Genomic DNA, 15,682 nt, shown 5'->3' with positions numbered 1-15,682 from the left:
GCCACACATTCTTTTTTACTTTTTTTTTGTTACATACAGCCTTCCCCAAAGGCTGTTACCTGAAATGTCCACCAATTGAGATTTCAAAAACTCCCTGTGCAGCATTAATTCTTTTAAAATACATACACAGTTTTATTATTTTAAATATGATCGTCTTTTAATTTGAAGAGTTAAAGCCTGTGATGTAGTTCCATAGTCTTCAGACTTTAATCTGGTCTTGACCATCTGCCCTTTAAAAAAAAAATGGGAAAAAGCCCCATTTATTGAGAGCTTTATCCCTGCTGAATTATTACGCGGTATGTTGAATGAAGGCTCCACCATCATAGACATCACCCGTATTAGTTGATAAAAAATTGCATAGCAACGCAGCAAGGATCAGGTTGGATAGGCTGAAGGAGAGGATTTAAGCGTATAAAAACTCTCAGCCACTTGCAACCCTCTTGGATTTGATTGGGATTCATTTAACTGCCAAACTGGGTTGCAGTGAGAGGGCAGTGAGAAATTAATTCAGTAATAAAATGGTCTCACGAACCCACCGTCTCTCTGGCGTGACTTAATGCTCTTCCTGGCCAGTCTCTCCAGGTGACCCAAAATTCTGCTGCATCTTTGTGTCAGATATGATTGGATGCTTCATCCGGTCATTCCTAATGTCGAGATGCAGCAGAATTACCTGCCTTCAGAGGAGGCCGGCCACTGTGCTGCATCAAGGTGTGGTGAGTGAAAGCATAGAAGCCTTATTTCTGCATGAGTCACTCTAGGCATGCCTCATTCCAGGCAGCAACTCACGCAGAAGCACAGAGAGTGGACTCCTTTGTATGTCCTTAATGCTTGTCGTATACTTAAGGGATGTGGGTGGCGCTGTGGTCTAAACCACTGAGCCTCTTGGGCTTGCCGATTGGAAGGTCGGCGGTTCGAATCCCCACGACGGGGTAAGCTCCTGTTGCTCTGTCCCAGCTCCTGCCAACCTAGCAGTTCGAAAGCACACCAGTGCAAGTAGATAAATAGGTACCACTGTGGCAGGAAGGTAAACGACATTTCCGTACGCTCTGGTTTCTGTCACAGTGACCTTTTGCACCAGAAGCGGTTTAGTCATGCTGGGCTCATGACCCGGAAAGCTGTCTGTGGACAAACGCCGGCTCCCTCGGCCTAAAAGTGAGATGAGCGCCACAACCCCATAGTCACCTTTGACTGGACTTAACCGTCCAAGGTTCCTTTACCTTTTCCTAGATGTCATGGGCTTGGACACAGAGAAATGGTGGGAGGAACCAGTTGGGGAACCACCAAGGGAGGAAGTCTCAGGGGTCTTTTGCCTTTACTACCTTCCTGCACCAGCAGAAGTCCTTGCATGGGCTTTTGCTAAGGGGATTTATTAGTTGAATCCAGACCATCGGCCGCCTTAACTATCAGAATTTCAAAGAAATATTGATTTAGCCCGTTGTGTGTAGTCACAACACAACCCTAGTGTGGCATTCTTGGCCACCTTCTCAAGAAGAAAGGTGATTAGGTCCTCTTACCCAGGCAGACTGCAAACAAAAAATGTTTGGCTTGCGAATTAATTTTTGCACATTGCTTTGGGGAAAACACACCTACATGGCAACAGTGAGATGATGTTTCTTCGTTCTGTCGTGGAAAAGCCTTTTGAAAAAATAATAATCTGTGCTTCCACAGAAATAAAGCATGCAACTATGTGAAAAGTGTTTACTTTTTTCAAAGTGGAGTATCCTTCAAATGCCTTTCATAATCAGGTCCTTGAAATACCTCTTCCTGGAACTAAGTCAGGGTGTGCCAATGTGGTGTAGTGGTTGCAGTGTTGGACTAGGACCTGGGAGGTAAAGGGAAAGGGAACCCTGACCATTAGGTTCAGTTGCAGACGACTCTGGGGTTGCGGCGCTCATCTCACTTTATTGGCCGAGGGAGCTTCTGGGTCATGTGGCCAGCATGACTAAGCTGCTTCTGGCGAACCAGAGCAGCGCACAGAAACGCCATTTACCTTCCCGCCGGAGTGGTACCTATTTATCTACTTGTACTTTGATGTGCTTTCGAACTGCTAGGTTGGCCGGAGCTGGGACCGAACAACGGGAGCTCACCCCGTCACGGGGATTCGAACCGCCAACCTTATGATCAGCAGGTCCTAGGCTCTGTGGTTTAACCTACAGTGCCACCCATGTCCCACCTGGGAGATGAGGGTTCAAATCCCCACTAGGCCATGAAGCTCACTGGGTGACCTCGAGTCAGTCACTGACCTACCTCACAGGGTGGTTGTGGAAATTAAATCAGGAGGGGGGATCTATGCCATGTGGCTTCAGCTCTTTGGACTCTCATGTGGCTCAGCTGGGATAATCAAGCAGCATTCTGGGGCCATGATTTAATGACTTTAATCACACATCTTTTCGCATACAGAGAATCTTTTGTCCCTCGCAGGACCCAGCGACCACACAGGGTTTTCCCCTTTATGTAATGCCACGAGCAAAACGGCCGTTTGCAAGACGGGAATGTTAAATGGCAAATGACGTAGAGAGGTCAGGGCCTTCCTTCATTCCCAAGTTAAAAAATAATAATTTAACCAAGGTGTGAAAATGGCATTGCCCTCCAAAAAACTGTATTCTGCAAATCCTGTACCACTCACTTGCATATGATTTACGATGGTGGAAAAGAACTTCTTGCAGCAAAATTACTGCAGTTTCGCCAAAGAGATCCAAGCAAGAAGAATAAGGAAGCGCCACTTTTTCAAAGGGGCCGATGTGAAATTGCACTGAGATAATGAAGAATTTAGGAACATCTTCTGCTATCCACTAGGTTCATTTAAAAAAAAAATCAGTAGGAGGAGTGAGAGAGTGTTTTGTTCATCACCTTTAAGAATACTTGCCTACTCTTGGCAGCCAGGGGAATCATCCACTTATAGGATTGAGAAATAAGCAAGAACCCCAAATTCTGCAAATTCAATGGAGGGGATTTTTGGTGCCTGAATTTTCAGGTGCAACAGCTCAGTTTTGTATTCAGCTACATCCAGCTCTTCTGCTAGCAGTTTTGTCCAGCTGTTTTTACTGGTGTGCCCTCATTCCTGCCACCCACTGTGTGTCTAATTAGAAAAAGCTGGGCGGGGGGGGGGCAAGAAAAAGGAGGGGAAAATAGCCATTAATGTGAGAACTTAAAGTAGGAGCCAAAGGAGAATTCAAGAGAAAAAAGAATCCCAGGGAAACTTGAGTTCAGATGATATACCTGAAAGAGCCCTCTCATCAGATGTCAAGGAAATAAACAACTACCTGACTTTTAGAAGACATCTGAAGGCAACCCTGTTTAGGGAAGTTTTTAATGTTTGATCTTTTACTGTGTTTTTAATAGTTTGTTGGGAGCTGCCCAGAGTGGCTGGGGATACCCAGCCAGATGGGCAGGGTATATATATATATATATATATATATATATATATATGCACACACACACAAACAAACAAACAAATAAAAATTATTATTATTATTATTATTATTATTATTATTATTATTTCTGTGGCAGACTTCCATTGGAAGTGGCTCAAGTGAACAAGTCTGCTTTTGCAAGTGGCGCAACCTGAGTGCCACTAAAATAGCATGAGGTTGGAGCTCTTCCATGGAAAAAGAAATCATCTTCTCTTTTCACAGACGAGGGGAGGGGCTTGTTAGAACCACATACCTTTTCTGGAAAAACTCTGGAATTGCAGGTGGCCCAGATCGACCTGACCTGACCTGCCGATCTCTGCTGCTGCTCCTGCAGCAGCTTTTAACGAGTGGATGCAGGGAAATTATTGATGCACCCATTAGTAAATATGCCCCTGTTGTTTTCTTACTGTGCTCATAGCTAACTGAGGGACGCAACTGCTTCCAGATACCCGTGGTCTCCTCTTCTGGGGCATCCCTAATCTGAGAATGTTGCCCAAGGAGAACTGTAGGTGGTCTGGCATCAGAAGAAGCAGGGGATGGATGCTTTGAATACCAGCTGTCTTTCTGAGGAAGTGAACGCAGTGGGGGGAAAGGGGGCCCACCCCAGATCTCTAAAGGCAGGCAAGATTTCAGCTCAGGCAGAAGGAATGTCAGCAGCCTTTGGAGGAAGACAGTGAAAGCTTCTTATTCTTTCCCCCCACTCGCCTTGGGACACAGTCTTCCTTCAGCTCTGCTTCCAGCAGCCCCGCTAAGAGCCAGCGAGACTAAGCTATATAAACTGCAGCCAGATATGCTGACTCTTAGAGAATCAGGTCCATGGATCTGCATTCCTCCCTTTGCAATGGTCAGTTGCAAGTTGCAATGTCAGTACAATAGACAGCTGCAGGAATAGGGAATGCTTGGACCTCCCAATATTGTTGGACGGCTCTCATCGTCCTGACTTATTATCTATGCTGGCTGGGAGATGAGAGTCCAACATTGCTTCCCCAATCCTGCTCTATTGACACATGTATTTTTTTATTGGATTTTTGATAATTTTATACATATAAAACAAAAACACTTCAAATATTAAAATACAAGGTTCTTTTGAACCTTCAAACCTCCTTCCCTCCCTCCATAGGTTCCATGTTTAAGTTTAAATTTGTTACATCTTTTACCCTTATCCATCTATTAGGTAAAGGTAAAGGGACCCCTGACCATTAGGTCCAGTTGCGGATGACACTGGGGTTGCGGCGCTCATCTCGCTTTATTGGTCGAGAGAGCCAGTGTACAGCTTCCGAGCCAGTGTACAGCTTCCTATTATGAAACTGAGTATGCGGAGTTGGTGAAACTGATGGGGAAGATCCAAAACCAGGAAGATCACGCATTTATTAAGGTAAAGGGACCCCTGAATGTTAGGTCCAGTCGTGGACGACTCTGGGTTTGTGTGCTCATCTCGAAAGCATTTGACATGCTTTCGAACTTCTAGGAGAACCAGAGCAGTGCACGGAAACGCCGTTTACCTTCCTGCCAGAGTGGTACCTATTTATCTACTTGCACTTTGACATGCTTCCAAACTGCTAAGTTGGCAGGAGCAGGGACTGAGCAACGGGAGCTCACCCCGTTGCAGGGATTCGAACCGCTGACTTTCTGATCGGCAAGCCCTAGGCTCTGTGGTTTAACCCACAGCACCACCCAATTACCATAAATAATTCCACATTGCAAGTGTCATTACATCCCTGCCAACGATTTTAACTGATTAACTTTTAAATAAATTACAAATTTATTCCAATCTTTAGTAAATACTCCTGCCAACCTAGCAGTTTGAAAGCACGTCAAATGCAAGTAGATAAATAGGTTCCACTCTGGCGGTTAGGTAAACGGCGTTTTCGTGCGCTGCTCTGGTTCTCCAGAAGTGGCTTAGTCATGCTGGCCACATGACCCGGAAGCTGTACGCCGGCTCCCTCGGCCAATAAAGCGAGATGAGCACACAACCCCAGAGTCATCCACGACTGGAGCTAACATTTACCTTAGTAAATGCGTGATCTTCCTGGTTTTGGATCTTCCCCGTCAGTTTCGCCAACTCTGCATACTCAGTTTCATCTGCCATTCTTCTTTTGCTGGTACTTCTCCTTCCTTCCAGCTCTGGGCTAGTAGCATTCTCGCTGCTGTCGTTGCATACATAAAAAGCCTTTTATCATCTCTTGGTAACTCTTCACCTATTATACCTAATAAAAAGGCTTCTGGTTTTTTTTACAAATGTGTTTTTAAACATTTTCTTTAGTATCGTCGGTACCTAACACCGAGTAAAATTGCTAAAATGTACAAAACAAGTTCAAAATTGTGTTGGAGATGTAAAGAGAATGAGGGTACTTTTTACCATATGTGGTGGACATGTACAGTGGTAAAGGTTTTCTGGGAAGTGACAAACAGTGGGACCTCTGTTTACAAACTTAATTCGTTCCGGAAGCCCGTTCTTACACCGAAAATGTTCTCAAACTGAGGCACGCTTTCCCCATTGAGGCTTCCTGCTGCCGGTGCCCTTCCACCAGTTGGCTTTTGTTTGTCTTCCGGTGCAAAGTTCGCTAGCCGGAACACCTCCTTCCGGTTTTGTGGAATGCGTTGCCCGAATCATTTGTTAACAGGACTGTTCTTAGACCGAGGTATGACTGTACAATGAACTATTGACACATGTAAAGATGTCTGAGCTGGTTGCTCCATTCACAGACCGCATGGCTTTCGACAAACCAACCATTGCGTTCCTGAATTCAAATGTGATAAAAGAGTTTCTGAATTGTTTCACCATTAAACAACATACCAGCTCCATTTTGGGGGATAAGATGTAAGCCTATGTCTCCCCACCACACCCTCCCTCTAATCATAGTCTTGTTTTTTATTTTTTATCTTAATCATAGAATCATAGATTGTAGAGTTGGAAGGAACCAGGAGAGTCCAACTGGCTGCAGTGCAGCAATCTTTTGCCCAATGTGGGGCTCAAACTCACGACTGAGATTAAGACTTAGGCTCTACTAACTGAACTATTATTTTGGAAGAATGTGGGCTCAGTAAACTGTGTTGGCAGTTCTTAAATGTTCACAAATAGTCTGATTTGCCAGTTATCACAATCCTTAAATCAGAGGAAAGCTTTATAAATATGTCGGAAAGGTTTATATAGTTCTTTTTTTAAAAAAAAAAAGTTTCATGTTATTAAAACCTCCTTAGTTACCACAGTGTTTGGATTTCTAAAACGTTAAGGGGAATTTTGTTTCCAGCGGAAAAGCATGCCAAGTTGTGCTGGCTCTGTACTGAAAAACAGCAACTCATATATAAATACATGCATTTTAAAAATATACACAGGAATAGGCATTTTAAAAGCTAATTAAGGAAATGACTTTAAGGTCACTGGAAATTATTTGCAACGGCTCCATGAAGTGTATATGTTCTCTTTTATGTTGTTTGAATGTCACCAGAGTCTGCCAAATCATAATGTGGGCCATGGTCAAGCAGAATAATTGTGTAAAAGCAGCAGACGTTTAAGCCAAAGAAGCACTTCTTTACCTAACATACCATTAGCCGAGGGAACGTAGCATCTCAAGATGTTAGGCTGACTGCAGGCATAAATGGCTGTTCTGTTTATTTATTTATTTTATACAGTGGTGCCCCGCAAGACGAATGCCTCGCAAGACGAAAAACTCGCTAGACGAAAGGGTTTTGCGGTTTTTGAGCTGCTTCGCAAGACGAATTTCCCTATGGGCTTGCTTCGCAAGACGGAAACGTCTCGCGTTTTTTGCAAGTTTGTTTCCTTTTTCTTAACACCCTTAATACAGCTGCGACTTGACTTCGAGGAGCAACTCATAGAACGCGGTGTGGTAACCTTTTTTGAGGTTTTTGGCGATTTTTGAAGCTTTTCCAAAATTTTTCCGACACCGTGCTTCGCAAGACGAAAAATTCGCTAGACGAAAAAACTCGCGGAACGAATTAATTTCGTCTTGCGAGGCACCACTGTACATATAGAGCAGACCCTCTAGAAGCATGGGCCATGATAGCCAGCAATGAAGCTTCTATATTCAGATGGTGAACACACTTAACTAGCAGATGGAGCTGAGTAACAATAGGTGATCAGTATTTAAGTCCTCCTTGTGAACAGTTCTGTGGCATAAGAACTGGAGAAGAGGGGGATTATATATTATATCCTGGTCCAACATGCTAGTCTTTGCATTCCTCTGGTCATATAGGTAACATTTCCCTAAAAGTCCAATGTTTGCTTTTAAGAATTAGACAGTTACTTTTAGCGAGAGGCAGGGATGGCCTGTGAAATTTTCGTGCCGTCCAACATTTCTCTGAGGAAAATAGAGACGTCCCATTCAATAATACCAATACGAATAATAGATTATTATTTATACCTTGCCCAACTGACCGGGTTGCCCAAGCCACTCTGGGCAGCTTCCAACATATATAAAGACATAGCAAAACATTAAACAACTTCTCTATACAGAGCTGGCTACAAATGTCTTCTAAAAGTTGTACAGTTACTTATCTCCTTGGCTTGGGGTTTGCATAACTCCATACCCTCCAACCTTTCTCCGATGAAAATAGGGGTGTCCTAAGGGAAAGTAGAACATTCTGGGATCAAACCAGAAACTGGGACGGATTCTGTAAATCTGGGACTGTCCCTGGAAAATAAGGGACACTTGGAGGGTCCACATTTTGCCACTCGAGGCAAAAAGCCATTACAAAGCTCCGTTGCCCAAGAGCTATTCCTGATGTTACCCAGGGTGAAATTCCAGGGGTATGTTATAATATATGTACTTATAGTATATATAGTGTAGTTATAATTTATATATGTGTAAATAATAATAATAATACAGTGGTACCTCGGGTTACAGGCGCTTCAGGTTACAGACTCCGCTAACCCAGAAATAGTACCTCGGGTTAAGAACTTTGCTTCAGGATGAGAACAGAAATCATGCCGTGACAGTGCGGCGGCAGCAGAAGGCCCTGTTACCTAAAGTGGTACCTCAGGTTAAGAACAGTTTCAGGTTAAGAACGGACCTCCAGAACAAATTAAGTTCTTAACCTGAGGTACCACTATAATAATAATAATAAATACCAGGGGTGAAATTCCTGTTGACCTACCTGAGGCTAACCTGGGATAACTAGTGTTTAATTGAAGCAGCACCCTTAGGCATTATGTTAGATCTGTTAGAACATTTTCTACCAATGTGCTTCTGGTTTGCGTTATTCTAAACAGCTCTCCCAAGATTCAGAATTATGTTCTGTACATTGGTGGTTTTGCCTGGTGTAGGCAACATGCTTCTCTTTTGCAAAGTTACTCAGTTAATAGTAGGTATGGATTATTATATGTTGACGTTCATCTGCCCGGCATGTGGTTGCAAGAGTGTTCTTTTGAAAAAAGATGCATTTTGTGTGTGTGGACGGAAATGGAGGACATAAAAGTAGAATCTGTTTTTCAAGAACTGCTTTCTCCCTTTTTCAGGTATACACGTATAAACAGAGGTCAGTCACACGCCAAAAAGTCACAGCTATGCAGCCTACAAGCTCAGAAGGTCTGGAAGACATGGCCGCACTGATAGACCTCCATGAAGGGGCCATCATGCACAATCTATTCCAGCGATATCAACAAAACAAAATTTATGTAAGTTCATTTTGGAGGGGGCTGAGGGAAATATTTTGAGCAGGAAATTGCTATTTTGCATGGTTGGATTTGAAAGTTCCCCTAAAGCAAGAGATGCTGGCACTATCGCTGCAGAAAGTTAGACCTGCTGCCCCCTAAAGTTGTGTGTGCAAGAAGTGGGGGGTTCAGTGTGATATATAAATACAGTCGTACCTTGGAAGTTGAACAGAATACGTTCCAGACGTCTGTTCGACTTCCAAAATGTTTGAAAACCAAATTGTGGCTTCTGATTGGCTGCAGGAAGGTCCTGCAGCCAATCAGAAGCCCCGGAAGCCCCGTCAGATGTTTGGGTTCCAAAAGAACGTTTTTTCAAACCGGAACAGTCACTTCCAGGCTTGCAGTATTTGGGAGCCAAAACGTCCAAGTTCCAGGGTGTTCAGGATCCAAGGTACGACTGTATGCTTGAGTGGTTAGGGACTTGAGTGAAAACATTGGCAGCAGTAAGATAAATTCAAAAATGTAAATTAGTTTTGATGGATGCAACAATGGAATACTGAATGGTTTTGCTTATATAAAATATGCAGGGATTTGTGTTATGCAAAATGAACCATGGAAAGAGAAGAAGGGAAGTCACTGATATTTTAAGGTTGTTTAAATGAATATTCTAAATAGTAGAACAGAAAATTTAATAAAAATTATTTAAAAAATAAAAAGGGACTTGAGGATATCCTCAAGCCACTTCCTCAGGCCAGGAGAGCTTGAGATTAAACGGAGCATTAAATGAAGATTAATTCAGACTGAATGAAGTAGGAGTTTGGTAGGTCGTAAGGTGGAAATCTTGAGACGAGAGCTGGGAAAGCCTGAGATTTGAACGTAATGGCCTAACTCCATATTGAGTCAACTGTGGTTAATAAAAATTGCCACGGGGAAGTTCTGACAATGAACTATTAGAACTCAGCCACAACCATTTAGGAAGGGGCAGAGTTGAAAATGTGGAAAGCCAGGCTCTGTAGAGTTAACAAGAGCAGAAGGACTGCAGAGGTGTATTAGAATGCTCTGTCAAGAGAATGAATGAAACAAAGGTTAAGTGGGAGGAATGTCAGGAGATGGAGGGATGGATAGTTTTGCGGGTGAATTGGTAAAATAACAGGGAGAGGTTCCGTAAGGCTCTGCAGGAAGTGGTCAGCAGGGTTTGTGGTTCACGGCCATTTTTAGAGATGCTTTTTTGACTCAGATATTTTAAACCTGTGGAGTACGTGGAGGTCTCTAAATGTCAGTTTTGATAGTTTGCATTTTATCTCTAAAGAACTGGAAGAGATTCCCCTCCCCTACATTTCTCTGAGCGGTTTACCAGTCAAGTCCCTCTTCTCAGGGAACTCTGGAAAACTGTAACTCTGTGTGAAGAATTATCACAGAATTGTATAGTTGAAAGGGACCCCTAGAGTCATCTAGTACATTTTACCTGCAATGCAGAAATCTCTGCTACAGCATCCATGGTAAATGGCCGTCCAACCTCTGCTTAAAAACCTCCAAGGAAGAAGAGTCCACCACCTTCTGAGCAAGTCTCTTCCACCGTCGAACAGCTCTTACGGTCAAAAATGCGGTCTCCTAACTACTCTCAATGCCTTTAACAAACTACAGTTTCCAGGGTACTTTGGGGGAAGCCGTGATTGTTTAAAGTGCTATGACACTGCTTTAAATGTATAGTACCTTTAAAGGGGGTTTTGGTTTGAGAGTAACAGGGGAATCTTAACTTGAATTTTAACAGGGTGAACTTGGGCAACCTTACGGGTGTTTATTTTGAGCCCTGCTTTAAGTGTACAGTGGAGGTCCGTTCTTAACCTGAAACTGTTCTTAGCTTGAAGCACCACTTTAGCTAATGGGGCCTCCTGCTGCTGCCGCGCTGCCAGAGCACGATTTCTGTTCTTATCCTGAAGCAAAATTCTTAACCTGAAGCACTATTTCTGGGTTAGCGTGTAACCTGAAGCGTCTGTAACCTGAAGCGTCTGTAACCTGAGGTACCACTGTATTGGCAAATACGATGGCACAGGGACACCCCAGGTTAGGACATTTCAATCAGTGCATACATTTGAATGGTATCCTTTAAGCTGGGCTGCCATAGCCTGCACCGAAATGCTAAATTTCAACATATTCTGATGGTGCCCATGCTGAAAAACATGACCAGGCCAGACTGTTCCTTGAGATGCTTCATCTCAAGCAAAGCAAGGAATGTGCACATAGTAAAATGGCCGGTTAAAGGCTGTAATTTTGGGGCCTCCAAAGCCCAGCTCCAAAATTAGACAAGCCAGTGGTATATGGTGGTTGTGTGACTTGCATTATCAACTGTGCGGCATGTCGCTAAGCACTGTTGAGACGATCCTTCCCTGGGACAGTTTGAGCTTATGCGGAAAGTTTTTGGGAAGAGGTCCTAAAACCACATAAGTACATATGTGATGCAGCTAAAGGAAAGGGCATTCAAATTACGGTGTTGGGAGTTGGCTTTAACTGGATTTGCCTCCCGACACTCAACTGTTTCTGGCAGATGTGAGTTGAAAGGAGGTCAAAACAGAATGAAAGGGAACGATTTAAAAAAACGGTGAGAGAGAGCTAAAAATAAAACCATTAAACGTGTAAACTCACTCATGAGTCCTCTTTGATTCAGTGCTTAAAATGTGCCCGTTTTAACACATTTTCCATTGAAGCGCAAGCAGTTTTTTTAAAAAAAAACTTGTGCTGAGAAATAGCCAGATTTTTATTTGATGTGGGCTCTCTTCATGGGATGGCTAAAAGCACATGATAATGATTCATATTCATTCTCTTTCCACAGTCATCTGGTTGGGAGCCAAAATGTTGGCCTAGACAGGCCTTTGGCGTGATCCAGCAAAGTTATTAATATATATATATATATATATATATATATATATATATATATATATACCTTTTAGATAGATACATTTCAATGATTTTACATTCATTTTGACATTTTAAAACTTGACTTCCTTCCCTCTCTTTCTGCAGTTCCTTAAATTTATTTTTAATATCTTCTGCATATCCAAATTAACTTAATTTGCTCATTTATTCATCTTCTTTATATATATACTCTTATATAAAGGTAAAGGGACCCCTGACCATTAGGTCCAGTCGTGACCGACTCTGGGGTTGCACTCTCATCTCGCTCTATATGCTGAGGGAGCTGAGGTTTGTCCACAGACAGCTTCCGGGTCATGTGGCCAGCATGACTAAGCCGCTTCTGGCAAACCAGAGCAGCACACGGAAACGCCATTTACCTTCCCGCCAGAGCGGTACCTATTTATCTACTTGCACTTTGATGTGCTTTCGAACTGCTAGGTGGGCAGGAGCAGGGACTGAGCAACGGGAGCTCACCCCATTGCGGGGATTCGAACCGCCGACCTTCTGATCGGCAAGTCCTAGGCTCTGTGGTTTAACTCACAACGCCACCCGTGTCCCTGGCATACTTTTATATAGCTGCAGGTTATTACAATAATCCTGCCAGTATTTTTATCTGTTTACAATTTATCTGTAAATATTCAATAAACCATTTGCATTCTTTTGTAAAAAGTTTGTTATCTTGATTCTTCCGGTAAGTTTCTCCATTTTTGTGTATCCCACAAGTTCTTGTATCCATTCTTCCTTTGCTGGGACTTCTTCTTTCCATTTTTGGGCAAGTAACATTCTTGCTGCTGTAGTCGCATACATGCGTAAATTTCTATAAAATTTAGGTAGTTCTATCACTATAATTCCCAGAAGAAAGGCTTCTGGGTTGTTTTTTTTTACAACCAGCATAAAATTTTATTACACTTATGTCAGGGAACTGCCATCAGCTCAGAGGCGAGAGGTGGGAGGGCAGTTGGGTTACAGGGAGCCTCCAAAGATCGTGAGAAGCAGCGCTTCCTCCGCGGAGGAGGGGAGCCACGCCTCCAGTGGGGAAGGGGCGCAGGGCTTGGAGGATGCAAGGGAGAGCCACAGCACCAAGCATGAACAAAGCGGGGGGCGGGAGGCAGGTCCCCCTCTGCCCACACCCTCTTTGCACAGTCGGTTTATACGCAGAGAGGGGAGGCGTAGGATGGGGGTCAAAAGACTACTCTGCTGAGGAAAGTTTAAAGACCGCCCACTCCCAGATTCTGCTAGCGACTGAGCAGACATGGAATTGAGTCGATCTGCATTGTGAACGTTTTGGACAGATAATAAAGCCTTGAAAAGACCAACGGGGAGTCTTGCCTGTTTGCTCTCGAGCAACCACGGCAGCACACATAACAACTTACCTGACTGAGTTGACATTCATCCCCTGGGAGTTGTTGTCTTGGGTTTCTGCTTCTAGTTTTGTGTCTTTTCTCAACACACACAGTGAGGAGAGTACCAAAGAAAGGCTTGCATGGCTATTCCGTATTCAGCATCTTTGTGACATCATCAGGCAACAAACCAATCCCGTTCCCCTTCTCATACCTGTCTTTCCTGTTCACATGACAGAGTCGGCTGAATCAACAAATTGCCAAGCAACCAAGAGGTTTAAGGATCTGTCTGATCATATCACATCAGCTCTGGCCGTGGGCCAGTTCTGCATCAATAAGAAATGCTAATATTTTGGAATCAAACCATTGTTTCCCCCCTAGGCAACTTGCTTTGACTCATAAATTGTCAGGAAGGGGCAAATGGCAGGCAGTGCCAGATAGAAACAGGGGGGTGCCTATGAGAGGTGATGTCCACTAGCCTACTTAGCTGAAATCCCAGGCTTATTATGTCCATGTTTCTCTGCACATTCCTGCTGTTCTGTTGATACTTTGCTAGCCACTCAAGGTTTTTATTTACAAATTCAAGGCAGAGGGGGACTGTGCTCCTGTTTGCTTCTTTGATATCTCGGAAGCAGGAATGGGACTCAAATTAGCCTTGCAACGTTTGAATAATGTACTGAATAGTTTTTGTCAGATTTAATTGGGTCTCCCGTTTGCTGTATTTCTTCGTTTTGGTTCAGTAAGCTCTCCTAATAACACTTGATCCATCTAATTATAGCATACTTTTCTGTCTAGCTTTATTTGCAAGGGAACCCTCAGGGAGCTAATGGCTGCACAGTAATGATCAATGAAACAATGAATTGTTTTGCTCTTTCTTGAATTCTTGCCAGATGCCAGAAATGCTTACGGAATTCAGACCACTAGGTCTGTTTCCCTAATTTGCTAGGTTGTGCATGTGTTGTTGTTTTTTTACAGAGTACTGATGTTCTCCGTACTGGCTTCGCAAACATTTCCAAAAAGCGCTTGTCATGTATCTGGTCTAGGAGCAAAACCAGAAAGAGGTGGCCCATAACATTTCAAGATAGCTTTTTGCCAGCACTGCAAATTTCCCAGTAGTGGTATATGCTGTCAAGGGTGGAAATCTGTTGCAAAGCTCTGTAATACGCATTTGTAGATGAGTCCTTAAAATGGAATTACAGCATATTATTTGCCCTTGTGGATGTCTGCAACTCAGATTGAAACGATGATTGTTATTCCATACGCAAGCATGCATAACCAAATCTATCCATCTAGAGCAAGGCTGGAGAACCTTTGGTCCTCCAGGTGTTGTAAGAATCCAACACACATCAGCCAAAACCAGCATGGCCAATGGCCAAGGATGATCAAAGCTGTAATCCAGAAACATCTGGAGGGCCAAAGGTGGCCCAGCGCCGATCTAGAGAAACTGGTTTAAATAGTTAAAATAAGGACTGTGCCATTATTTACCCATTTATTGCTTGTATTTCCACCCAGGCACCCAAGGCAGTTTACAGTTTTAAAATACAAAAACAAACCTGTGTTGTAAAATAAAGACAAAGTCCAACATGCAGGTCAATATCTGAGTTGGGAAAAGCATGTAAGGATGGTTAATTCCAGTCAAAGGCCACTACAGTGGTACCTCAGGTTAAGTACTTAATTCGTTCTGGAGGTCTGTACTTAACCTGAAACTGTTCTTAACCTGAACCACCACTTTAGCTAATGGGGCCTCCCGCTGCTGCCGCGCCGCTGGAGCCCGATTTTTGTTCTCATCCTGAAGCAAAGTTCTTAACCCGAGGTACTACTTCAGGGTTAGCAGAGTCTGTAACCTGAATTAAATGTAACCTGAAGTGTATGTAACCCGAGGTATCCCTGTATGGGGTTGCATCGCTCATCGCACTTCCAGGCCGAGTGAGCCGGCGTTTGTCCACAGACAGCTTTCCGGGTCATGTAGCATGACTAAACCACTTCTGGTGCAACGGAACACCGTGATGGAAGCCAGAGCGCACAGAAACACCGTTTACCTTCCCACCACAGCAGTACCTATTTATCTACTTGCACTGGTATGCTTTTGAACTGCTAGGTTGGCAGGAGCTGGACAGAGCAACGGGAGCTCACTCCGTTGCGGGGATTTGAACCAGCAACCTTCTGATCAGCAAGCCCAAGAGGGTCAGTGGTTTAGACCACAACGCCACCAGAAATACTACCCCTCCCCTAACATGCCATTCAGCCTTCCAGTAAATGGACAGCATAACTTGTGAACTAGGCACTCCACAGTCCTACCCCTTTGTGCTGAGGCTGTTGCTTGTTCTTTCTAAAGGGAAAGAATTGCTCTTAGCTCAATAGTGCTTGAGGATGGGGTGCCATGCTGCTCCCCCATCTCTGAAAGC

The 15,682-nt window shown here is 43.6% G+C and overlaps 1 protein-coding gene and 1 long non-coding RNA gene across 3 annotated transcripts in view; one reads left to right on the top strand and one right to left on the bottom strand.

Annotated features, from left to right (window-relative positions):
- Positions 1–15,682, top strand: part of MYO10 (myosin X) — a 203,916-nt gene that overhangs the window by 85,178 nt on the left and 103,056 nt on the right. For both annotated transcript variants that reach the window (XM_083518955.1, XM_083518956.1), the window contains exon 3: positions 8,890–9,048. In XM_083518955.1, the coding sequence (XP_083375081.1) occupies positions 8,890–9,048 (159 nt within the window). The remainder of the gene's footprint in view (positions 1–8,889; positions 9,049–15,682) is intronic.
- Positions 109–13,465, bottom strand: LOC310714520. The gene is made up of 2 exons (XR_014529862.1): positions 13,311–13,465; positions 109–230 (listed from the first exon to the last, which is right to left on the bottom strand). It is a non-coding gene; the product is annotated as an uncharacterized lncRNA (long non-coding RNA).

Source organism: Podarcis liolepis, assembly GCF_965112155.1.
Source record: "Podarcis liolepis genome assembly, chromosome: 8".
NCBI classification, from domain to species: domain Eukaryota; kingdom Metazoa; phylum Chordata; class Lepidosauria; order Squamata; family Lacertidae; genus Podarcis; species Podarcis liolepis.
The sequence above is the reverse complement of the archived record's forward strand: the minus strand, read 5'-3'. Positions and strand labels throughout refer to the sequence as shown.